The sequence below is a fragment of the Anas acuta genome, chromosome 2 (genome assembly GCF_963932015.1).
Source record: "Anas acuta chromosome 2, bAnaAcu1.1, whole genome shotgun sequence".
In the NCBI taxonomy this organism is placed as follows: domain Eukaryota; kingdom Metazoa; phylum Chordata; class Aves; order Anseriformes; family Anatidae; genus Anas; species Anas acuta.
In genome coordinates, this window is record NC_088980.1 from 57,141,580 (window position 1) to 57,168,076 (window position 26,497).

Here is a 26,497-nt window from a genome sequence, read left to right on the forward strand (position 1 = left end):
CTTTACAGACTTTTTGTCTGTATGAATCAAACACACTCCATTCCTGGACTGTGAATGGAATATCTGTCCCCTGTTCTTACCCCATTTCCAAGGTAGTGATTAAAGCATGAAAGATAATCTGGAGCATGAAATGGTTTAATCAGGTTTATTATGGTTAGCTGCTTCTCTTTCTAACTTCACTGTTCACTTTATCTAACAGGTTTGATACTTGGAAGTTGTATTGAAGCTCTCCACTGGACAAGCAAAGGCATATTTTCTGATCCTGCAGTGTTGCTAGCTACCTGACAGATGGTACTATACAAGCCCTACATGCATTCTGAATTTTCTTCTCACCATAAGGCACCCGAAAGGAAAAAGTAACATTATCCAGGCACTCTCAGTTGGAAGACTGGAAGTGAACACACTGAAATTTGAACTCCTTGCAAAGAATTACTCAAGAAGTCCCATTGAATTGATCACTATTGCACTTTCTGTTTCTGTCAGTTTATGTGGACTCATTTGGAAGTTTGGTTTCTTTTTAACTATCCAAAAAGCTTAATGAAATAAGCATCACCTTTATTGTATGGTAATCTAGTACAGGAGTTATTGATGCCCTATTCTGACAGAGTTCTTCACTTTCTGAAGATAGGGAAGTCTTCCGGTAGGAGTGTTCTTCCACCTGATTTAATTGGCATTATGATGAAAGAATTTAAGCTCCCCAAATCTTCCCCAGATCCAGTGGATTTCTGAATAACCTTAGATTTTATACATTGCAGCCATCCATGACCTCCCTTCCATCACCAGAGCTCTATAGAGGATCCCAGTTTGGGCAACCATTTAGGAAAGGTTCTGAGCAATTTTGATCCAGCCTGAGGCACTACACATTAACCAGTCTTGTGAACCTTGAAACTAATGACGCCTGATTTCCTACTTCATTAAGCTTACTGTTTAGTGAAGTTCTCATTACTACTGTTCATTTTTAAAGTTTGTTAGATTTGCTATGTCCATATCTCTACAGAGTTGCAGATGAAGTTACTGAAGGGAGCTGTGTTTCCAATGGAAAAGAAATAAAAGCAAAATATGAGCTATTTTCTTTGTTTTAAAAATCAAAGTCAATTGTAACAAGAGGCAGGCTTCACGAGCATCACACTCGCTGCATTGCAGAGATAATGTGAATGACAGCCATTGTGATATCACCTTGGGGAACAGCTCCAAACAGTCATTCTTTAACAGCTGTCTTATCTTCATGCTGTCTGATTTATACATTAATTACTTATATATGGCATAAATTGTAGCCCAGTAAAAATGGTTTAGGCTATTTTAGGACAGAGACCATGATTTTTTGCAATTGCTAATAAAGGCTGCAGGCTTTGTGTCAGCCTGACAGTACAGACTCAGGACTTGTCTGGGTTTGCCTTGGCCTAAGCTGCTTGTAGCTTGGTTATTGCTTGCAGCTGGCCACCTCACCAGTACCTCACCTGGCTGGGCTTCAGCTCAATGAATCCCTTGGACAGCAAATGACTGACAGACCCCCCAGTTCATGTGTCCATAACGGAAGCCCTTTGGGTAGGTGAGGCTGTTGTGCAGCTTTCAAACTCTCAGTAGGATCCACAGAAGATGAATGAGATTGGGGTGAGAAAATTTATGAAAAAAAAAATAGTCCTAAACTGACCCAATATCAAAGAAAATCCCTCCAATAATGTCCTCTGAGCAAGGACCTCGGGATGATAAGGATGTGTTTTAACTCTACCCATCCCTATATACTGGAGGAAGACTGAAATGGTCATCCTTAGGACCCGGAGGTACACCTAAAACAGTCAATATAACACCAGAGAGCAGGATTGGTATTAGAATTTTATTTATTTATTTATTTGTATTAAAAAAAAATCCAACTTCACTATCAATGAAGCTTTTCTGCATTAATGAGATCATTTTGGATTATTGGATTGCCAAAACAGCAATTGGAGTAACAGTGAATTCTTGGTTCAATTCATAGATAGTATTCAGTACAATGATAGTATGCCCATAACAAGATTTTGACTGTAAAGAAATAACCCCAAACTACATTTGGTGCATTATATTTTGCTGAATTAATATAGCTGCATTTGCACTTATGGTACCAAAATTGTAAGTTATGCTTCTTAACTGTACAAACACATCAAATACACTACAGTAAAAAGACAAGTCTTGCAACATATCTTGTCTGTTAAAGTACTAAAGAAATTTTAATTCCTTTTAGTTAAAGTGTGTTCTGATCCTAATAAGCTGACACACCACAAAGCTTGGTGGCTTGCCCTCCAATTAGTGGAAGACAGACGCTACCCATGTCAAGGGCAAATTGGCCTTTTCCAACTCCTCTGTATTCCTCATCAAAGCTTCAATTTCCTAGGCCTCTCTGCCTTTCAAACCTGAACTCCATTCTCCCTTACTTGAGTGAAGTGCTGAAATCCTCAACTTAGGCAACTTCTGTGATGAGACTTGTAAACTCAGAAAGAAAAAAAAAATCTTTCTCCCTATATTATGAAATTTAGAAAGTGAGGTGTCCCAAGTGGATTCTCCAGTGTCTCATAACATGAGAGCCTAGATTTTCCTCCCTTCATCATGGCCTGTCTTATGAGACTGGTAGAAATTTATCTGATTCTCTGTCAACTGTGGTGGAAAACAATCTGTAAATTCAGCAATTACTAGGAATACCCAAATCCCCTTTCTCAATTTTCCACATTTTCACATACACGCATCCTCATGATTCATTTCATGGAATCTTGCAAGGCATCTTTTACTTTGCAAACCAGACTAAGAAGCCATTTAAAGCTGTGGGAAAGGAATTTTCAGGTGGCTCCATGCTGTTTCACACAACCCTGGATTAGATATAATGAGGAAACAAGTGGTAGAAGCAAAAACTTGAGCAAGGTCGAGATAAAGAAAATTGGCTACAGTATTAAAGATGAGCTTTGGGGCAGTAGCCAATTGCTGGCTGGCTCGAGGCACGTGTCTGAGGGTCTCTAAATAATTGTATGACAGATTTGGGTGTGTGGACAGTGCGTGGGGCTACGGGGAAAGTATTTGTAGTAGTGAAAAAGGGCAATAAAGGCCTTCTGTTCAAGAGCCATCAGGAGTCCGTGTCCTGCATCCCTTCATTAAGCTACCAAGAAACAGCACCGTGCTTTGTTCATATATTCTATAAATCAGGTTCCTTTCTGAATAATGACAGAGACTTTCTGAAGTGTTTTCATACAATTCTCTTCATTTGATTTGCTATTGAGCCAACATATTATGTTTTGATGGCAAGCTCGCATTCCTGTGTACAGGATGCTTTTAAATTATCACAGGCACTAAAGAATGTAATGACTTATTATGCTCTGTTGTCTGCCTTTGGTAGTATATGTGTTATTTATTGTACTCGTGGTATTTAATTCTTTCTCACATCTGCCATGCTTTCATTGCCTTAATGGTCAAAGTAAATATTTTACATTACAGTACAAGTGGTAAAACATATTCCATAGTCAGAATGAAGTAAATAACCCAACACTGGATCTTTACTCTCTAATTTTTACTCAACTGCAATTTTATTTTTTATTTTTTGTTGCTGTTCTGGTCTTAAATCTCAGGGCATCACTGTTCAAGTAAAATTCACCTCCAATTAAAAATGGCCTAAGAGCCTTCTCCTTTTCCTTATAAAATATTCTTGTGTAACCAATTCCTCTATTTGGGGCATGCAAATCTCCTACATTATGAAATCAGTTTCTCTAATGATGCAGCTGGCATAAACAAAAACATAATTCACAGTCTGCAACAAAGTGAGAATTTTTTAACAGCCCCTCAACTTATTATTTAAAGCAGTTCCAAGGTCATTGTACTATTGATAGATTTGCCCTAAACCAACAAATGTGTAATAAAAGCCTAAGTACAACTATATGATGGAAACGAAGTGCAAGGGGACAGAAAGGGGGGAACCACACCCTTTATAACAGTATTAAAATTATATTGAACTTGGACAGGACTAGTATCCCAGATAACAGCTACTTAGGAAAGAATTTCTTCAGAAGTCAGCAATTTCCTTCTCCCCCAAAGAAGTTTACCATTTTGGGGGAAACATTATTTGTGGTGTATAGCTTCAAATATAAAACAGATTTCTTTGGCTTAGCATCTTAAGTAGGTGATATTTGCATGAGTATTCCCTTTTCTACTTCTTGCCAAGACAGAAAATAACATTAATCAGCTTTGTTAAAGTCATTCTGCTCCATTATTTCAGGTAGGAGGGCCCATGGGAAGACAAGGTTAGAAATCAATAGAAAGGAAGAAAAACTCAGGGAGCAGTAAGGAGGAAAAGAAAGGAAAGGAGGAAAAACATTAAAACTAAAGAAAATGAGAATAAAGGAATAATACAAACTATAGAGATCCTGATCGGTAGTGGTGTTCAGGTAAATGATTAATTTTAAGGCTTTTAAGGCTTAAATACTTTGCAGAGTAGATCTAGAGGAATTACCTAAATACAATATTGCACTAGTTTAAATAAAAGGTATCAGGTAGCATGGCTCAACTTTCATTAAACAGGTAGAATTTGGTGTATCAACATAATACTGTTTTAAAATGTTGGCTATGTTTGTGAATTTATCTGACTCTACAGAGCAAGTTTCTCACATAAAATTAATAAGCTAATATAAGCCAGGTCAAAGTACATGCCATGTTTCCACAAAGAGTGCTTTGGATGTGACAAACTTTGATTTGCAAATGAACGCGTGCTAATGTCAACCTACAACCAAGTTCACCGAAATTTAACCATCCTTTGGTATTTCTGCCATTCCAAGGCTATCCAAACTTGCTGTTAGGCTTGGTTTCCCCTCCTGGTTTACATCCCACTTAGCATTTCAGCTATACTGAGGGAGAGAACTCCCTCAAGCTCTGCTAGTAACTTTATCCATCTCTTTCCAGCTTTGCTTTCAACCTCCTGTCTATCCTTTACATTGGCAGGCAGAACCTTGGACTGTGAATAATAATGTTACTTCAGTGATCTTCTGTTATTATACCCTACAACTGCACTGATATCTATTGAATCTCAGTTTGAACTTTCCTCACTGATATTTGGATATCATGGTGAGAAACCTTTTAGCAATGTCCCTGATAGACTTGGGAGATTCCCACAGTGGAAATCTAGGCATGAATTGGTAGAGGTGGGGAGGGAGTAACTGAAGCCATGTGGTAAGCTTCAACAAGGGTCAAACGATGAAAACATCTGAAATGACACTGAGCCATTGTTGTAGGTACTGTGAAATGATCAGTACAATTTCTAAAAAGTGAGGAAGGAAAGGCAGAGGCCCTGTAAGAGCAGAAATTTATTGTGTATTTAATTGAGTGCATGGGCAGCTCAGCTGAATGTGGTAGTCTGTCTTAATACATAGGAGGCAGATTTCCTGAGGTGAAGAGGTGTCAAAGGATGACCACAATCAACCAGAGCAACAGTCTCATAGGAGACTAATCTGCATTTTAGGCACTTTGAAAATATGATCTTAAGTATTAAGTAAATAGCTATCTGTTTCCTAATGAAGTAGGTAAAAACAAACCAAAAACAAACACAAACAAACAAACAAACAAAAACCCACCTAACTAGGTGAGCCTATTGAATTCTGCATGCATTTTCTAGAAATTACTTTTGTACATTTGTACATACTGTACCATTTTTTATGCATGGAGAAGCTTAATGAACAAAAATACTTTTTAATTTTAGACATTTTTAAGCTAGTGCAATGTGTGTGATGCTAGTGCACTTTTCTTAGACTGCACATATTATTTATTAACATACTTAAGGTAGATGTAGGACCACAGATAACAAAACTGATGCTGGTATTTTGAATTTGATGTGCATACCACTTTAAAATTAAGCTCATTAAAGATAATAGAATGATCCATCGGTAGGCCTTCAGCTGCAGACCTAGAGGTGACAGGCCATTTGGTGAACAATTTACTGAGTGTCTCACTCCCCCCTCCTTCTTAACCATGGGCATTGCAAGTTCATTCTATTAACCTTAATAGGTTTGCTCTCAAAGTGTTTTACTCTGAAGATTTAAACGTGAACTCTATCATATGTCAGCCTGCAGCTAACCTAAGCAACTAAACTAAAAGAAGATGCAATATATTTATCTATGTACATATTTGGTATGTATGCCCTGTATCTGCAGGTCCTAATGCAAGAAATAACATTTAGTGCACACAGAGTAAGGATGTACATGATGCTCTTCGCTGTAGGTGTTTCATTGTTCCATGGAGTCTCTCAGGAATTTTTCTTCCTCTCAATTAAAGACGCATTAACAGCAGGCATCCCACTCCAGCTAGCAAGTGCCTTTGCATGCACTTGCTGAAAAAGGTTGTGCAAGTGCGAGAAGCTTGTTTTCCTCACGTAACAACTCCAGCAGATGTGTCTGAGGGCTGCCCCCTCCCCAGCAGGGCGTTCTTCTCTCTCTCCCTGGGACCATAAGACAGAATTAGCAGGCAAGTCATAACAGCTTTAGCATTTCAGTCGAGGGCAGGCTTAGGCAGCTTTGCTCAGACTAATGAGATGGAATAGCAGCCATCATCTTTTGTCTATTACTGCCTTTTAAACAGCTCATCATAGCATTGCCACCACTTTTATGGAACCTAACAAAGCCACTGAAGCAGCTGGGAGCCTTCCGTCATTTCCATGCTGGAGATCCCTCAGAGTGCTTCCCCCTCACAATGATGTTCTCCCTGACCAACTTAGCTCCTTGCAGGACTCCAGGGACTGAAAGGACTCTGTCCTTGCAGGACATTTTTTCCCTTGTTTTGATGGCTTAAAGCAGTGGCTCGGAGAGGTAAACACAACAGTAAATGTCAGCCATCAGTGACCCCACTTTTCATCATCTTGGCAGTCATCACCACAGACAACACTTCATGGGCCTTGGCCAAACTTAGCTCAGCCAAGACAGAAACAACAGGAATGATTTGTGAGGAACTAGCCCTGTTCTTATTCACCTTCTGATCTTCACAGCTTTAGGTTCATGCTGACCTCCCTGCAGGTAAAGGTTTCCTCTCTGCATCTTCAGAAGACCACTTCCTTCCTTGGGAGAGGGATGAGAATCAAACAGACCATCATGAGAAACTATTGCAATGTATTTTCTCTTACTCTGAATGCAGTTGCACTTCCCCTGGGCCAGAGAAGCAGGAAAGTATTCATCACACTCCATCACCCCATGCCATCCCATTTGTTCTCACATCAGGTCCAAACGCATGCCATTGATTTTCTAGATGCTGCCTCATTGTGTCACCTACTGAGAGCTATGCTTGCAGGAGTAGTGCAGGTCCCGAGAGTCAGGGGAAAGATACTGCGAATGAAAAACACATGCATTTTTGCATGCTGTGGAATGCACTTATATAAGAAATTAGAGTTTGCTGAAGACATGGTCCTGAGAAGAAAATGCAGCAAGATTCTCCACATTGACTCTCCTACTCTGAGAAGACAAATTACTTTAGAGCAAGAGTTGCTGTACGTGCCAGAGAAAACAATAGATTCCCTCCCAGCAGAAAACAGTGCTGCATTTCTCTGGATTGGTCTTATTTTTTAAGTCTCATTGTGCTGTCAGAACATGTACTGGGTCTGGCTGGGGTGGAGCTGACTTTCCCCACAGCAGCCAGTATCATGCTGTGCTCTGCACTTGTAGCTAGCACAGCCCTGATATCACATTGATGTTCTGTCTGTTTGCTGAGTGGTACTGGCACAGCATCAGGACCTCTAACCACCCCTAAAGGACAGCAGGCTGGGGGTGGGCAAGAGGTGGGCAGGGGACATCACCAGGGCAGCTGACCTAAACCACCCCAAGGGATGTTCCATGCCATGTGGTGTCACACTCAGCAATAAAAGGTGGGGAAGAAGAAGGGGAAGGGTAAGGGGGAGAGGAATGGGAACAAGAGGGGGCCTCTTGTTATGAAAACATCCGTCCTCCTGAACAACCACTATGCACATTTAGGCCCTCCTTCCCAAGATGTGGCTGAACATCACATACTGATAGGAAATAGAAAATAATTATTAAATAGTGTCTTTTTTTTTTTTTTTTTTAATTAAATTGTCTTTATCTTAACTCATGAGCTTTTTTTTTTTTTTTTTTTTTTTTTTTTCACCATTTTTTATCTCTTCTTTTAATGAGAGCAGTATAGTGGAGTCTAGCTAGCCATCAGTGTGACACCGCCACAGGACATGGCATTGAAGGCCTCTCAGAAACTCCTGGTGGGGTTGCTCAACCAGCTTGCCTAATAGCTCAGCAAACTGTGGAGCCTCCAGACTCCAAGAAGTCAAGTATATACCCTTATCTATCAGATTGCACAATTCCTGCTTACTGCTGTCCACAGTGACTTGATAGCAGCTGATGTGATGAGAATTCCTTATTTCTAGAAGTTATCACTTCAATACACAATTATTTTTCCAAAGTTTACCTTCCATCTGACAGAACATTGCTCATGTTCTTAATGAATATTCTCCTCAACTTTTACAAAACTGATTGAAAAACAAAAACCATTTTATCTGTTCACTAGTAACATAGATTAACTTGTATTTATTTATCTGTTGATCTCATGTTGATTTGGTATACTTCACTGATGCCACTATACAGATGAGAAACAAAGGCGTAGTATGCTAAAAAAAAGATCTATCAAAGTTGTGTTAGTTCCTAAGCCAGTATATAAATTTCAGGATATGGATCCATGTGGTTTAATTCTGTCTACAAGTCTCTGTAGTAGCACATGGATTAAAACTCAGGTCTACTGTTCTCAGTGTTCTGCCTGGTGAGTCACGTAATTATGATACCACGATTTTCCTCTGCTTTACTGTACGACCTAAAATAATCCATAAGGTTGATCTCCAGCCTGCTCTGCATCTCACAGAAACAGACTGCACTTTATATATACACACATATATATTTACTGTATTCTCATCTCTTAAGGACTTGGAAAAAAAAAAAAAAAAAAGTGTCATTGGCCCTAATAATTGTTCCAGTAGCCAGACTCAAAGAGTGTATGTGTTAGATTTGGTCTGTCCATATATGTTGGTGACTCTGCATATCTTTTTTTTTTTCTTTCTGTTTTTCTCCTCAGTGATCGTACCATTCAAACTGGTGTTTGAGTTTTAAGCAGGTTGTAGGGACTTAAATTGTTGGCACAGGAGAATTGCAAGAATATAATGTCTATAATAAAGCATCCCATTTATCTACTGATGCCTGCATTTTTTGAATTATAAAGCACTTAGGGATGTTCAGACAATCAGATAGCTGAGCTAGCTAAACACCCTCAGCCTTATTATTCTGCATAAATACTGGGATGGGTACCAGAATAAACCGTCCCAGCCTGCTAGTTTTACCTTTGGTTAATTTTAATCTAAAGTTAAGCTGTGGAAGGAAGGAGAAAAGATTCCTAATGTTTACACATTGCACAAATCCTGATTGCCAACCTTGTACAAATTATTCCAGGTTAGCAATAAAAATGGAATAGCAGGAGGAACACCAACATAAATTCTTCCTACTTACAAGTAGCTCTTTTCATACATCACCAAGAGAAACTTATGAAGGTAGTTTTGATTCCACATACTTTCAAATGCAAAGGCTGCTGATATCAGTTACCAGTTAGTGAAATCGGCCATTGTTTTTGAACAGTGCCCAAAGTACTTTCATGCTAAGCATAGAGATATGATTCCTACTAGCAAAGGATGGCTGAAGGGAAGGAACAAAAAACAGAGCATTAAGGGACAAAAACCAGAGCATTAAATTGTGATGTCTGGCATTATCAGACCAATATGACTTTGGTATGGGGAGGGGCTTTATGTCATTAATGCTGGAGATAGATTCTCTCATTTTATTGAACAAAGTCCTTTAATACCTCTAGAGCTTTCAGCCTCAACACTAGATTGGGCTCCTTGAAAGGAGGAAAGAAAATTCAGAAAGCAATTAATGCTACTGTAAGTTAGCCTGGGCCATATATCAGAACTGGGATATAAAGAGAATGATCATTCTGAAGAAGCACGGCAAACCTTGTAGGCTTTAGCTCTGTTGTATATATCCCATTTAAATCCCCCTGCAATTAATGTTGAATACTCTACTTTCCTTGCTAAGTCTCAGGAGATGTTCTGAGTAAATAAAAGCTACCGCCCTCCTACACGCCCTTCAACTCTTCCCATTTGAGCAGTTTTAGTCATGCTGAAGTGCAGTGCTAGACATGTCATAACCGTGCTTTATAAAAGCTGGCCAACCTACTGCTTCTCTGAATAATTTTACTAAAGAAGATGAAGCTATCCAGAGCCTGATAAGAATAATGTATACATATATATTTACACATTTTGTGTATATATAAAAACAATACCACATATATAAATAAAACATATAAAAATACATATATAAACTGCAGTTTCTCAATATAGGGAGCAATCATTCAGTCAGTACAAAAATACGAGAAAATATATCAGGTGAGAGCCCTGACTGGCTGGCTAGTTACTAAAGGAGGTTTAAAAGGTCTGAAAACTTCCTCAACCTTTCCTGCCAATCATTCAGAAACTTCCTCTGTCAAACAGCCTCATCTATCACTCAGGAACTTCATCTGCTTGCCTGTTTATTTTTGCACTTAGGGTTGAGGTCACTTGCCATCCCTTAAAGTAATCAGAGGAGACAGCAGTAATCAAAAGCACAAGATCAGTACTTCTGGGTTGTTGTTCTTGCATAGTCTATCCGTATATTCTTCTGCAAACATTGCAAAGTAAAGTAGGCATACACAAAGATACAAAGAAAGGAATAGAACAGGGGAGTAGGATTTTTATTTTTTATCTATTTTGAGATACAGATAGAAAAGAGGAAAGAAATATTGCTGAATCTTATATGCTACCTGGAAAAACTGGTGTAATTTTTTTTTTTTATTTATTTTTACCAGGGAATTTCCCATGCACAACAGCAAAAACCAATGCTAGTTCATTAAACAGTAGCCCCTCTCAGGAAAATTAAACTGATACCGCATTACAGAGTAAAAGTGCAACAGACAGATGAAAGTGTATTTTTCAACAATGTAAATCAGCCTCCTGATGGTTTGCTGTTCTTGAGGGATTTTCTGCAAAAGAAAATGCCAGGATGGGTGGAGCTACTCATTTTGCTTATTTGAAACTTCCTACACTTTATATGATTGTTAGGCTCTGCTGAAAAGTATTAAATAGTGGTCAGGTTCTGCCTTAGAGATCTGTGCAATTCAGCACCGACAGAAGCTATTTCTGTACAGTTGACTCTTAAAAAGAGCTTTGTACTGTGGATGAGAGATTCATACCTTAAAGAAAGGGCACTGAAAGAAAGCCAGAGTTATCAAGAAGAGGGACGAGCATCTGACATGTTTGCCCCTTGCCTACTTGCACAGTAGGCAGGCATTTTGCCTTGCCTTACAGACTGTTGAACATTTTGAAAGGATTTCAAGGATCCCACTTCCAGCCTGCTCTCTCAAGACTGATTTCTCCTTGTAATGCCATTGTTGTTATGAATCATGCATTACTGTGATTAGCACAGAGAGGTGCGATTACTTTTTTTTTTGCAGTGGCGGGCAAAGGATTGCCTGGAACACCTAGGCCTGATAGAGCAGAAAAAGAATCTCATCAGATATGAAGAGAGCAGAGAGATGGAAATTGCTAAAATTTCCATTTAAAAAAATGTTGAAAGAGCGCAAAGGAGAACATGAGAAAGAAGTCTTGCAACTGAACGCTACCAGAAATGGAGCCCTGACTAGGATGGACCTTATGGACCTTCACTCTAAGCAAGTACAGCTGTCCTCACGCATAAGAAGCCACAGCCACTTCTCAGAAACTACTTATATCAGAAACAAATAACAAAACAGAACAAATTAAAAAAAAATACAGAAAGACAGAAAATAGAAAAATAAGTTATATTGGAGAAGGTTTCATAATTTTATCTAGTGGTGGGAAAACACTTGGCAAAATTTAAGGATGAAAAAATGAGCAGAAAATGAGACAGTTAATTAAGAGGGTGAGAGCATGGGCTATCTGCATGGTGGTCCTCACATGGCTAGCTTACAGGGAAAGAGAGAGAGCAAGCTTCTTCTTCCTTATGCTGATTGTTCTTAACCTGTTTAAAGAAAGACGCTGAGATGATGTCAAAGTTCTGTTTAATATCCTCTGAAATACAAGTTCTCAGTGTGGGGGGAAGAAAACTTTCATGAGACAAAAGTAAAATATTTTCAAATTCTGTAGTGTAAGCAGTGATAACGTTGATATCCTTTTATCTTTTCCTTGTGTTTCCCAGTAACTTCTCGTTTCTTTCATTGCCAAGACATGAATGTTTCCAAAACTTCTGAATTGTTTACGATATTTGTGGTCTAAAATTGCTTGTAATCTCTCATAGGTGGAGGCCAGCTTATTTGAAAGAGCCAAAGCAAAGGCTTAGTGCTTGCACTGTTCAGACCAAAGATGCACCTATCACGTAGCATAACTGTGGCCCAGCACTACCCAAACACTGAAGTCACTGCAATTCTGTTGATTTGGCTGCGAATCTCAGACTAACAGTGTGGACTGTGTAGGGGGATGACATGCTGGTCACACACTCCTCCCGTTAGACTGGAAACCTCAACTGTGTGCTGCCTTTTTCCAGACATCTCTCAAACCAGCCTTCATCTTCCTGTCTTATCCTACCCACCAAGAGCCTCAAATGGAGGGCACGATGGAGAAAGCGACCTGGTGGCTCCTGTGAGGGACTCAGGACAATGGCCACAGCAGAACCTCTCGGTTACTCGAATGCTGTTTCATGGGGAGGCGAAAACAAAGCGGTGAACTGCAGGACAGGAAACCATCGCTGCCAGCCGGGAGCCATGGGCTATGCTCCTTTGCTGCCCTCTGCTGCAGGGCCCAGCATAATTCCCCTGAAATGGTGAAGCAGCTGCAGTTTGAGATGAAAGCCGGGGCTGCCAGCCCAGGAACCTGGGGAGGAGCTCAGAGACAGCAAAGAGGGGGTGGAAGATGATCTCGATGCCCTGTACCATGAGAAATGGTGTTTGTTAAAGATAACAGTCCCTGGTGGAAATCAAGGCAGGGATACCAGGAAAATCGAACACTATTCTGGAAGGTGGAAACACATTAGTCACATTCTGGGGGCCTCAAATTGGGACCTTCACGCTCCTTGCACAAGCTTAAATTTAATGAGCGTTATGTAGCTTAGGCCTGAAGATGATATATTTTCTAGTTAAAAGTCTGTAAGCAGCTAGAAATTATCTCTATAACAAGTTTTGTGACTATATTACAACAAAATAATTTAAATTCACACTTAAGCTGTGACTGTAAATGTCACACTATTCTGCTAAGGGCTTGGGAACTAGGAACAAAAGATAAATACAGAAAACAAATACACTCTGTGCTATTTTCACTGTTCAGGCTTTGTGCAGGGAGAAGAGGGCGAAGCTAGTACCTGAAACAACAGCAATAAAGCCATATTATTATTATTGCAGCCAGCCTGCAAGCCTCCAAAGCGATGCTCTCCTAGATTCCTGATGCAGAAGCCGGCTGGCAGCAGCATATGGGTTGCACACACAATGCTGAGCTCTTGCTGCAGCTGAGGTTCAGAGCTGCAATTTTATTTTTTTTTCAGTTTCCACAGTTTACTCTACCGGGCTGAAACGTATTAAGGACTGTTCTTTTGACTGAACTATTCATTACGGGATCTGAAACCAGAACACTTTTAGCAGCGACTGCAAATGTTTTCTTTCAAATGACGGCACCCATCACTCTCTGCCCTGTGCAACCCCTCTCTGTACTAGATAAAGCTTAATAAAAAGGAAGTCTCTGCAGCTGCATTTACAAAAAAAAAAGGGGGGGGCAAAAAGCCCAACGCCGCACAGCCCCTCGTGTCGGGGCCGCTCTTTCTCTCTCCTGGAGGCGGTCAGGACGGGGTTTTCCAGCTGCTGGAAGCGTCTCGGGGGGCAGCAAGGGAGCATCACCGAGCAACCCCCGTCTGCCCACAGACCCCACAAACCCCACAGCACCCAGAGGCCCCAATGGCGGCCGCTGCCCGCCCCTCCCCGCCTTCCCGGCGCCGAACCAACCGCCGGGCGGCAGATGGCGGCTGAGGGCCTCCCCGCCCCGGCCGTGTCCGCGGGGGAAGCCGCTCCCCGAGCCTCGGAGTGGGGCCATGGAGCGTGTGTTCACGCCGCTGGACTGCCTCCTGCCCGCCGGTACGGTACCGATACCGAGCCCGGCCGGCACCCCACCGCCGGAGCGGGGCGCCGAGCCCCCGCCATGCCGCCGCCTCCCGCCCCATGGCCGCGGCGCCGCTGCCTCCCCCCCGCCGGCCCGAGCTGGGCTCAAAGCAAATTTGTCGCTCTGCGAGCTCAGCGGGGCTGCTTTTGCTACCCAGTCACACCCTTGTAATCAGGGTATCTGCATTGGTGCCGTGCTATGAGGTGATTTTAAAGCTGCTGAAGGGTATTGCTGCACAGCAGCTGGGTTCTGAGCTGATGGTGCTCTCTGCTCTGTGCTGGTGTAGCGACTGAAGCTGCCATGCGGGGGTACGGGTTATGTGCTACTAAGCTCTGAAGGAAAGGAAGGCTTTAACAGAATGTATGCTTTTGGTCATTCAGTGCGTTTTTACAGCCAGCAGCTTAGCAGAGTGCATGTTGAAACACTTTCCATCTTTTTAATTGTGCTTTGCTCTGATGTTTAAAGGCTTCTTCAAGGACACGTTCAAAGTTAGGAGCAGGTGAATTAGTAACAGGTAAAGCTGTACTCAGAATATTCCTGCTGGAAACATGGATTTAACTCACCATGCCTGCATGTTTTTGAGATGCGTGATTGCTTGGGGTAGAAAGGGAACAGGCATGGAGCAGTGATTTCAGTGGGTTACCTTTGATTCAGTGCAGTGTGATGTCGCCTTGTGTGAAATGAGGATTAACTACTTAATAAAAACAGATAGTAAGGTTGAAACAACAACAACAAAAAAAATACCTTAACAATTTATCCTTGTGGATAAAGAACAAGCATTTATTTATATTCCAAGATTCTTGCTTTTGTTAGGTGTTTGTATGATTTTAGGGCTAGTGCACATCCCCAGTTTCCTGGAGGTTTTTTTTTTTTTTTTTAAATTCCCTCCTACCTTTTCTTTTTTATGTGTGGTTAGAGCTGAAGACATGGGATGTTTGCTGTTTTCACATGACCCGCAGCCTTGCCAGAGCATAGCCTTCAGCTGGGCCGCAAGAAGCATGCTGTTTCTGAAGAAATGGCTGCTGCAAGCATGCAGATCTACTCAGTTACACAGGGTAGTGTGCCTGTGAAATCCACAGTATCTGGAGCCTCATCATCATTACAAGCATGCATTGCTAGGGTTTTAGGTTGGTTTAGGCTGCTCAAAGTATGTGAGGCTGAGCAGACTTATTTGGCAATTCAACAGGTATGAAATACTTGCATCCCACTTAGGGAGCTCAGAAATAAAGTTTTCAGAAATGGATAGGTAAAATGCAGCTCCATAAGCCTTCTTGAAAAGGTACTGGCAGTTCCATCTCCTTGCCTCAGTGGGATGTGTATTTAGGTGTCCAAATAATAGAAAGCTAATCCGTGTAGAGTGTGACACTTCTTAGAGGCTAGCTGTGAGGGAATAGAACTCTTGCAAGGACATTCAAGTACTAGGACCTTGTCCTGTTGTCTTCAATAACATAAAAGTATAGCGATGTGATGTTTCTGGTCACTTTCTAAAACCCTGTCCAAATGCAGTGGCATACTATGGTGGGGAGAGCGTGAAATATTTGCATTCAGTGTTTGGAGGATCTCAGTTATTTTACCTATGTATTTGAGGGTGTCCAGAAATGACAATGGTCATAATTATACCAGAATAAAACACAGGTTAGGAATCTAATATTAGGATTGATAATTTGAATTAGAACTTGAATTTCAGGGCCATGTGGTATTTAGTAACTTTAACCAGTGTAGCTCTTATTTAGATGTTAGGCAGTATGTTGCGCTATATGGTACCTGATTGAGGTCTAAGCAGTAGAAATTTGGAACTGCTGTGGTAAACTAATATGCTCAGAGACTTTGAACATTATTCAGTCAAACAGCTTGAGCACAGTTGAAAATCCCTGCACTACAGCCAGAAAGCTGCTCGGTGCACTTCAGAACTGTGTTGATTTGCTTTACATAGTTTAGAATGGATAACAAGGTGTAATTTAAAAGTGGGATTGAGCTCTGAATTTGAGTATTGTATGCTGAAACAAATATGCATTTCTTTCTTCATGAAAGGAGATTGTGAAGAGGCTCAAAGAAGTCCACTCCGAAGTTCTGTGCCCATTGTGAAAGGGTCAGATGGAAGCCACGTAGGGTGAAGCTGTGATGAAGCTGTTCTAGAAAACTCATGAGAGATGATGTCATGCTACAGCCTGTGAATCCTTGCAAGAGTAGCTTTGTTTCTTCTGTAGCATTCTTTGAAAGACAGTTTCCTCCTGCTGTTGATGCGCTTGTCTTGCACAGTTACTCCCTGCTGCTTGTCCCAGGCTATGCTGCAGGCACCTCTGCAAGGAAACAAGTATTTCTTCTTTTGATACCATGAACTTTGGGAGCTGAGTATACTATGCTTGTGACTGCTTAACAGTAGAAGTGCCACAGCATCCTCTAAGAATCACAGAATCACCTAGGTTGGAAGAGACCTCCAAGATGACCTAGTCAAACCTCTGACATAACACTAACATGTCCTCCAGTAAACCGTATCACTAAGCTCTACAAGAAGGCTGCCTGTGAATACAACTTGAAATTTTTCAGGAGTGCACAATGCCAGATTTCTAAGCTAGGTTTTCTCACAGGGAGCATTTTATATTACATACTATGTTGTGACCTGGTTTCTCACTCATTTCTGGATGTGATTTATCATTTTGTTAGCCTTGCACAGACTTGAAAATGTAGCTCACTGTTGGTTTTATTAAGTGGAGTGGTGCAGAAAGGTACCTTTCTCTTGTTATAATCCAACAGCTCCCAACAATAGGGTCTTTTGTTGAGGAGGAGGAACTGCCAAGAAGATGTGCATCTGGTCCTTCTGGTCCATCTGGTGTTTTGTGCATTGCAGAGGGCTCACTGGAGCACATGCTTGCTGGACTGACAGGGAGCATGTGCTAAGGGGGATGGCTGGTTCCCTCTCCCCACTCCTCCCTGCCCCAAGTCCTGTGACCAAATGCACTCATGAGCTATACTACATCAAGAGCTAATGGTTAAGATTTGGTCTGAAATCTGAAATAGGTAGTACACTTCTAACAAGAGGTGTTTCCTCACCTTTCTCAAGCTTTAGGAGGCTTTATGATTTCTTCAAGACAGCTTCTTACATACATGTGGACTGATCAGAAAGTTTGTATTTAACCTTGAAATTTGTTCTTTTGGTCCTCGTTTCAAGGACCAGTGAGATATACATGTAACTGCATGGGATATGGTGGTTTTGGGGATCACTCAGAATATTAAATGGCTAGAAAGCAGGGCTTACTGGAATACCAGGAGGAGGTATGCATGAATGCATCAATGGAGGTAGATGAAGAGAGAAATATTTAGAGAAAAACCTCGATGGAGGTGGTGGGAATGCAGAGTATATCTATTCTGCTGCAATTTCTGCCTGGGAGGCCCACTGATGATTAGTATTGAGTAATTATGTGCTCAGCTACACAGTATTGCAATAACAGCACAGCTCCTAAACAGAGGTGGAGAAGGCAACTTCTGACACTTACTGAAAGGGTTGTTAGGCACTGGAACAGGCTGCCCAGGGAGGTGGTGGAGTCACCATCCCTGGAAGTCTTCAAAAGACGTTTAGATGTAGAGCTTAGGGATATGGTTTAGTGGGGACTGTTTGTGTTAGGTCAGAGGTTGGACTCGATGATCTTGAGGTCTCTTCCAACCTAGAAATTCTGTGATTCTGTGATTCTGTGACACGCTGGTCCTGAGAGAGGTGTGAGGTCAGCTGCAGACTGTAAATGCCACGTGGTAGTCAGCAGTGAAAATGTCTTTTGTCTTTTTCTTCTGCCTGTGGTTATGGAAATGTGATTTTTGTACATCCTTTCCCAAAGTACAGGAATGCATCAAGAAATTGAGTGTTGCAGATTTCTTCTCATGGATAGAATGTTCTGGTTAGCTATTACGTGAAACTGAATTGTTTGTCAGTGTGCCAGTACCATCTGTAATCAAATCCAGTTATGCTGCTCTAGGCTTGCTCCTGATTTTCAGAGAGAATCACTGGGTGATCTGCCTGTATTCAACTTTATTTTGTAATTGAGTTGTCCTCGCTTTTCTCCTCCCAATGTTCTCAAACCGTAGCTACCTCTCACTGAAGCAAGGTCATCTACGTGTCGTGAGAGACAGCCACAGCCAGTAGGACAAAGGCTGTTTCAGAATTATGTGGAAATAGATAGTTGTCTCTTTGTGCAAAGGGACTATAAAATTCTTCATTGAATTTAACAGAAGGAGAACAAGAGGAAGCAACAATACACTCTGAATGCTCTTCCATCATTCCTCAAGCTTAATTGTGTTTTGCTTTACTATATGTCTTCTTTTGGAAGTGTTTTTGACTGTAGGCAAGTTACCTCTGAAAAGGATTATAACACCGTATTCCTTTCTAAATGCCTGGGGTTTGAACTCCTCCTTTGAAGTTCCCTTTCCTTTCACACTGAGGGCTGAAAGTTTTTTGTAAAGCAGGGATGTATTTGCCATGCACTGAATGACCTCCAGCCCAGTATAAGCATCAGTAACCATCAAAATGTTCCTTCACTGAAGTTGTGCCTGGCCTCTATAACGTGCTGTCTTGCAGTTTAATATACAAATTTCTGTGGAACGAGAGATCAAGACAGGTATGGGGCTGGGAAGTCAGCCTCTTTTTTTGGCTATTGAACATGAAAGGTATGTTGAACGTGATGGAACCCCAGGTTAGCGTCTTAATTCTGTGGGTTTTGTGCTGCTGCCGTTGGGTCAGACCAGTGAAGTTTTTAGGTGAATCAGATCATCCAAAAGCTGTGTCCGAGTACACAAAAGTTGGAGTATGTTATCAGGGTTGTTAGTCCTTCAAGTCTATTTCAGGAATTCCTCAAATTAGTGAGCACTTCCAGATGGCTATTGCATCATTCTAGCTTTTTAGTCGAAGCCATTTTAAGACTCTTTGTTAAATGTGCGTGGTGCTAACCCGCTCCTGTTCCTCACTGCCTGTGAGGATTAACACCCTGCATTTAGGAGAGTTAGTGGGGATGCCTCAGCTTGTTCTTGAGGCAGCTTTAAGCACTTAGCCTCAGCCCCTGCTGTTTCTTAATCCGCTGTGCTGGATCAGCAGTTGTTCTGTAGGCTAATTATGGTATAGATTATTGACAGGTGCACTTAAAAGTGGAGTGGTACAGAAGCCACTTAGCAGACAACATCGCTGTTAGCCTCACCACTTTCTATTGGATCGTTGCTTTCACCTAGTGCTTGATTTTGGAGGAGTTCTTTACCTTTTTAGTTATGGTTTTGTGGTTGTTTTTTTTTTGATGCTTTGTATGAAGGTGGTTTGCTGCCCTATTCAAAAAAAAAAAACCATCTTTAACCATTTGAGCTAGGATGAAGATGAATGTACATTTACTCACTTTAGTATACACGTGTGTGTGCCTGCACACAGCTCTTTTGAAATAATTTGGCATCCAAGCCAGTTGCAGTTTGCGGCAGAATTCTTATCCTGTGTGGTATAAGTGCACCAATAATTCCGTATCTTGCAGTCACTAACAGAGAGCAGCTGACTTTCTGTTGGATGGGAATGTAATGATGGAGGGGATGAAATAATGTTTTTTTTTGTTGTTTGTTTGTTTTTAAGTGTAAGAGCAGTGTAAGAGCAGTAATGGTGTCACTGGAGCTTCCTAAACAAAAACTCGTGCTCATTACAGCTCGTTCAGGTAGTAAAGCACCTAGGACCTTCCAAAAGTAATTTATTTGGTATTTTCTGTCAGCTGAGGACTTCAAAATCAGCTTATATTGAGTTCTGTGAGGAGTTGTATGGGTATAGCAGATTGAGGCTTAAAGGTAAGAAATAGGTTAGCTGACATTTTATAACACCCTGTAGTATATATTTCTTTTATTATTTTTTTCCCTGTGATTTAACAAATCGAGTAAGGAGGTGGGAAATATTCTAGACTTCAAAGATCTTCATGTTGTTTGTATCCAATTAAACATGTGCAGGACTGCTGGAAACCATGTAAAGATGTTCAAAGAGCAAAATATTAAGAAGAGATCAGAAGAGGAAGGAAACAGAGGACTCAATTTTTGTTTTATTCTTTACTGAATTTTACTAGCATGTCTCTTTTCAGCTCTTAAGATACTTTATCATTTTCACAGCGGTGTTAGTATTGCATTACATCTCAAAACTGTGTATGTGTATTTAAGTTAGCTTTACTTTCTGGAAGTGGAGACAGAAGGCTTTTTTTTTTTTTTTTTTTTCCTGTTTGCAGAGCTCATCCAAGTCTGATTTATAGAGAAGCTGAATATGAAGCAAGTAAATGAGGAAGTTTATTTACACAGGAGAAAACATAATACATGTAGGTTTCAGATGTTTCAAGATCCAAAATAAAAAAATTCCAGACATACTTGTGGATCTGCTTTAGATCTGAATATCTGAAGGCATTAATCAAATCTATGTGGAAAACAGCTGCAGCTAGAAGAAAACCTAAAATCAATGTCTTAAAAAAACAAGCAAACAAACCACCTGAAAAACAGTAAATGGCTAGCAGCTTTTTTGCATAAGCTGGTTTTCAGCAGCTTTAATGTCTAGTGATTTTTAGATTTGGATTTAATGTTAGGCCCCTTAAGAACAGTGCTGTTAACTAGTGTCTTAGTTCTGGAAAATGACTAGCTAGAAATCCAACAAATTTTTTTCTTGTGTAACATAAGAAAAACCACTTATGCTGAGCTCAGAGTGCTGTAGATGAATAGCATGGATAAAAGCAGAGGAGAGGAAAACAAAACACAAGTGGTGTATCTTATCTAGAACAAAATATTATAAATCAACAAGAGAGACCTCTCATGGACACACTTGCATGTTGGCACGTTGTGCAATATTCCCCACCTCTGATATCTACAAAGAGAGGTGATATTGTACTGTGTCTAGGACATTAACCGATCTGATCTGTTGCCAAATAATTTGAAGATTGAAAAGAACTGTCCATCAGCTGTCCTTCCTCCAGAGTGACTACGCTTGATCACACCTAAGGATAAACAGTTCTTAAGACTCTGGTTTAAAGTGTTCTGTAAATTATAGTGGTGCTGGACTGCATGTAAGTAATTTATGGAAACAGGATTCTCTTGCTGCCCAACTCTGTCTTTAAACATGCTTGTGTAATGATGCCTTTGCATCATTACAAAGAGAATTAAAAATTTAAAGTTGCTACAGGAGGAACAATGATTTAGTTAAATCTTACACAGAGTGCACATAGTAGCTTTTGGATTGTTTTTAAGTTACAGCTTTTATTCTACATCAGTTGCCATTGAAACCACAAGAAGGATCCTCGTGTCATTTCCGAGGTTTGAATCATATTTTGAATGGCAGCCGAATTTTCTCAGCAGTAGTCCTGATTCTTTGTAGCTTGAGTTGATGGATTGTCTGCCAGCCCTCCTCTCTGGCAGGATAGAAGCTAGAGGGATGCGTGCGTTTATCAGGCCAATTGAAATAAATGGGAAGCTAGCCAGTGAATTTAGTAGGAGCAGAAACTGTCCTTTCACAATTAATTTATTTTGTAGTTGGTGACTGCTGATGTGGGTCCTTTTTTATCTTTCTTTTTTCTCTTTAACTGTAACCCCTTCTTTTTCGTTGTATTCTTCCCCCCAAAATTATCTGATCAATGTTTCCCTGAGCAATAGCACCAATAAGAGTAGTTCAGAAATATTTATAAAGTACAGTTTTTGACAGAAATGCTCAGTGGCTTTGGTGGCAAAAGCTCTCTATGACGAGGAAATTAATTGTGCTATAATAGGAAAATACATGGGTGCAGCAAAGTATTAATGCTTCAAGAGTTTATCTCACCTAGAGGAGCTTTGACCTCTGTGACAGAACCAAGAAGTGTGCCCGTGCACCTGCTTGGTGGAGGCACAGCAAAAGCTGTCGGGAGGCAGCCTGTCTTTTCTTCCCACAAACGTAACTCCCAGTTATGTATGTTATATAAGCATATGTAAAAAGAATAAAATAATATTTCTCTGCTTCTGGAGCAGACAGGCAATGCTTTGTCAAAGAAATCTCGTGAGGGGGGATTTATTTGCTGTTACGCTTGCAGCTGCTTTAGCTGTGGTAAGCAAAGCATTGAAGTACAGGATGGATCTAGGCATAGGCTGAAGCTCCAGTTGTTCAGGAGGAGTTAAAAGGATGCTGGGTTGAAACCACACATAGGCAGTTGTTCAGCAGATGGTGTAACTTAAATCACTTGAAACTTTCTGGAGGTTGATTTGTGTCGCGGAGCAGCTGTGTGAATGCAGTCAATCTCTGGGTACTCCATTTTGAGACCTCACGCTCTTGATGAGAGCATTACGTATGGGGGAAGTCCTGATGGCTGGGCCAAGGTCTGCACAGCAGAGTTTGACCCGTGTATCAGTAATTTCTACAGGTATCGAGATCTATTTCTGCTTTAATCATGTAACTGAAAGTCTTTAATGCAGACCTTTTTAACACAGGTGATACTTCCACTTTTGAAATGAGTGCCCTGTGAACTATTCAGGGTAATGCACAGCCTTTCAAGTATGGTCTGTGTCCCCATATAGAACACTTTACCTGAAAATATACCATTATACTTAGTAACCATTTAAGCAGTGCTTTGCCATACTGTGAAATCAGAAAAGAACAGATGTTAAGGATGGCAGCCTGAGAGTCAAGTACCTCAAGATTTGCTGCTTGGGCACTTGGACCACAAGAGGATGTGGCATTGTGGCTTAGCTGCTGTGGAAGCAACTAGAAGAGCTCTAGGGCAGCTTAGGGCTGCCTCGTTTCATAATGACTTGATCTGGGTACCCTGGAAATAATTAAACTATGTTATGAAAGTGCCTATTGCCATTTGTACGAGGAAGTGGTGATAAGGAGAATTTACCTCTCGAGTTCTCTAAAGGAGAGCTTGGTTTTTGTGTTTGTTTTTTTTTTTTTTTTAACTGTTTTACTTTTTACATCTTTTATTTTTAAAATATATACTAAGGGTGATAGTGAGGAAACTTTTGTTAAGGGCAGCTTAGTGTTTGTCTTTCCAAGACTTTTGACAGCAGTGGTCTTAGGTCACTACCACAGGAGTTTGCTTCAGACTGATGTAATGACGTGCACTGGGCTCAAAATAGAATGAGGGGCTTTATCTGCATTACTGTCTTTTTAGGGTGCTGGCATATTCCTGCTGTTTTTGAGAGTGCCTTTCTATTAGCTCTTCTTTCTTTGCCCGGAATCCGCTCTGGGCATGGTGTTTAGCACAGTATTCACAGGCTTTGAGCCATTGGTTTGGGCTTCATCCTGATGTAAATGAGTTTCTCTAATGGCTTCAGTAACTGTGAACAGAGAATTTAAATGGTCATTTTGTACCTTTGTGGGAAATAAAATCAGAGATACCAGATGTTCTTCCTTGAACTGACTTGTCTGTAGGGTTTTCCCTTGGAAACTCAACTTCCTAGCTCCCTGCGTCTCCGTTACATAAGAACGTTAATGCTGCTTTTATGTACTGATGGGTATTACTGCTGCTACTGTATTCATGTGATTCATAGTAGGCAGTCTTGGTACTTGAGCCTGAGGAAGAATTTTTCGTCCTAGTTTGCCATTTTGCTGTAAGGTCATGAATTAAATTTTTGTACCGACAAAGCACTTCAAGTCCGTAGGAGAGTAGACCTGCCAGTTATTGTTTTGCTTTGTCATCTGTGACTAGTTTTTGGTGATTGTTTTGTTTTTAATCTCATACCCCCAGGTACCACGGTTGTGTTGACAAAGCCCCAGTTGTGCAGGGTGCATGTGAGTTGGCAGTCTGGAGGAGAAACAGCAATGTCAGAGGAAACTTTTAGGGTATGGTAGACCTCTGCTAGGAGAGTTTGCTGGCATGGACATGGGTGGTGTGTGTCGTAACACGGGCAAACCCTGCATGCCTCCTTTCTCTTGCAGAGGGCTGTTTTTCCTGCTGATGGAGTGTGAAGTTTGTGCAAAATTATCACTCGATGCCTGGCTTCCCCAGAGAAGACAGAAAGTGCTGAGAGCTGGGTCGCGGCCTTGCCGTACCAGTCGGTGGAGATGACCATATGGCGTGGGAGAGAGGGCACTACAAGGGGTGCCTCAGCAGATGTTTGATAGCACACTTGTTGCCAAAAGCTTCAAGTGTCAGCCAGCTCCAGTAAGGTAGTGTTAGAGCTGTCCCAGGGGTGCAGTTAGGGAGGAATGCTGCTCAGGTAACATGTATTGTAATTTAGTATTTGCATTCGTACTGAAGTAGCTGTGTTTTGTCAGGCAGACAAATGCATAACAAGACCCAGAGGCTGGACATCAGAGGCAAACAAATTCATACTTGTATTAGGGACAGATTTTTAACATGGAGGAGAATAACCAACCATTTTGTCACTGAAGAATCTACCTTTCTCGAGCTACATTGATGTAAAGGAAGCTCTGTCGCAGTTTTAAAACATTTAAAAAAAAAAAAAAAAAAAAAAGAATGCATTTCAGGCTGTGTTTTATACAATAGCCAAACTAGATTGTCACAGCAATCTTTCCTGGCCTCTGAACCTATGAATCTGAAACACTTAGGCCACCAAAGGAGAGGGTTCTTTTCTTTACTGTTTAAGTAGACAGGACAGACAAATGGGAGAAGAAGGGAATTGGTATACCCTGGGGTAGTGCAGCAGGGAGCATCAAGTGACTAGTCTCACCTCCCAGAGCAGGTCTCTGAGAACTGGGGGCAGATTCAGAGCTCTTGTGATGAAAAGTCAGAAATTCAGAGGACTATACTTTCTCTGTATCTGAATATTTTAAATATTAATAAGATGATTTTTTTTAAAAAGGAGCTGTAGTATTTGATTGTGGTTCCTAGGCAGCAAGAAGAACTTATTGCAATAAAACTATGGTACGCAGTGTATTGAATTTACTGCTGGTTACTGTGAGCTATCAAAAACGTTAAAATTATTTCTGTAGATTCTATCCTTATTTATCTATAAATATGATAATTGTGAATTCCACAAGGAAGAAGAAGAGGCTTGAATTTAGACAGCAGAGGAAATAGCTATGCTGAACTTATACAACATTATGCCCAGCTATTCTGTTTCTTGCATGGATTTACATTTACTGAATACATTTACAAAAATAAATAGCGATTTTCCTTTGAGAACAAATCTGGAACTGAGTAAATGTAAGACTTCAGAGTGCTAACAAAAGGACTGAACTTTAAAATGCAGTTGTGCAGCCCGAATAATGTAAATTAGAACAGCAGAGAGGAATTGTAAATTCAGGAATCCAAAGGAAGAGCTGGTAATGTTTTTGTGTGAAATTATAAACTAGGTTTTGTAGTCTGATCTGAAACTGTTTAATTTTCCTTTTTTTTTTTTTTTTTTCCTCCTAATGGCAAATGCATATGGAATTATTATTATTGTTTGTAATTATAACAGAAGCTAGAAGGAGCTCCAAGTTTTTGTTTCTTTTCTGAAGTGGAAGAATCTATTGAAAGAGGAAAACTTGGCAAAGAGAGCGTGCTGTTTTATACCGTGACACACTGTCAGCTGCAAAAGTTATCTGTGCGGAATTGTCCTATCCACAGTTCCTCCGACAGCATATGTAACAGACCGTGGAAATACACAGTGGCTATGTTACAGACGCACAGGAAATGAATTTCAATTTTAGGAAAATGTCAAGTCAGGTAAAGGAAAAAGTATAGGCAGCAGGAGGAAGCGCTGGAATATGTTGCTTGGTTAGCTGATGTGTCATTGGAAGCCTTCCTTTTTTAGGTGTAGATGAAGAGCAGTTATCTGGACAGCTGATTCTGCTTTGAGGCAGAGGAATGGACTAGATGATCTGAAGATTTAGCTGTACAAAAGCGTAGCAGATTACATGTATGATTCTGAAACGTATCTCAGAGTCAGGGAGAGTTTTCTGTATATGTGCATTGGGCACCAAAGGACCTCCTGTATCTGTACACCTTTTCACTCAGTTAATCGCATTAGTTTCAGCTGGGCTAGTCGAACAAGGAGAAGTTCTTCTTTGGTTTTGAAGGTTTCTGTCTGTAAATTACTAATGCTTTCTTCTGCATTGTGGTAATGATATTTATCCAAAAATGATTTTTAGCAAAATCACAGATGACACTGAAAGCATACAAATGTATAAAATGTAATATGAGGAGTCAAGCTCCATAAACTGAAACAAGGACTGAAAACTGTGTGTAGGAATTATGGAGGATTTCCCAGACAGTGAAATATGTCTCTGTGAATTCATTTAATCATTTTCCATACTGTTGCTAATTGGCATTTGAGTTTTTACAGATTTCAGAGAGAATACCTTGGAAAAAAAAATGTAAGTCAATGAATTCTCTTATT

General features: G+C 40.7%; 1 protein-coding gene and 2 long non-coding RNA genes across 16 annotated transcripts in view; 2 read left to right on the plus strand and 1 right to left on the minus strand.

The window, feature by feature from the left end:
- Positions 1-12,585: 12,585 nt before the first annotated feature.
- On the minus strand, positions 12,586-13,982 carry LOC137852777 (uncharacterized). Its single transcript, XR_011094034.1, has 2 exons — positions 13,419-13,982; positions 12,586-12,987 (listed from the first exon to the last, which is right to left on the minus strand). It is a non-coding gene; the product is annotated as an uncharacterized lncRNA (long non-coding RNA).
- A 2-nt stretch (positions 13,983-13,984) lies between these two features.
- The window catches only part of TPK1 (thiamin pyrophosphokinase 1), a 321,922-nt gene continuing 309,409 nt past the window's right edge, over positions 13,985-26,497 (plus strand). For 2 of the 14 annotated variants that reach the window (XR_011094032.1, XM_068674848.1), the window contains exon 1: positions 13,989-14,181. Coding sequence is in view for 9 of the 14 variants with exons in the window: in XM_068674848.1 (XP_068530949.1) it covers positions 14,139-14,181 (43 nt within the window). In the remaining 5 variants the exon portion in view is untranslated. Of the gene's footprint in view, positions 14,182-26,497 lie in introns of all 14 variants that reach the window. The other 12 variants (XM_068674849.1, XM_068674861.1, XM_068674859.1 and 9 more) reach the window with 11 other exon arrangements.
- On the plus strand, positions 14,194-26,353 carry LOC137852776 (uncharacterized). Its single transcript, XR_011094033.1, has 3 exons — positions 14,194-14,514; positions 23,899-23,993; positions 24,090-26,353. It is a non-coding gene; the product is annotated as an uncharacterized lncRNA (long non-coding RNA).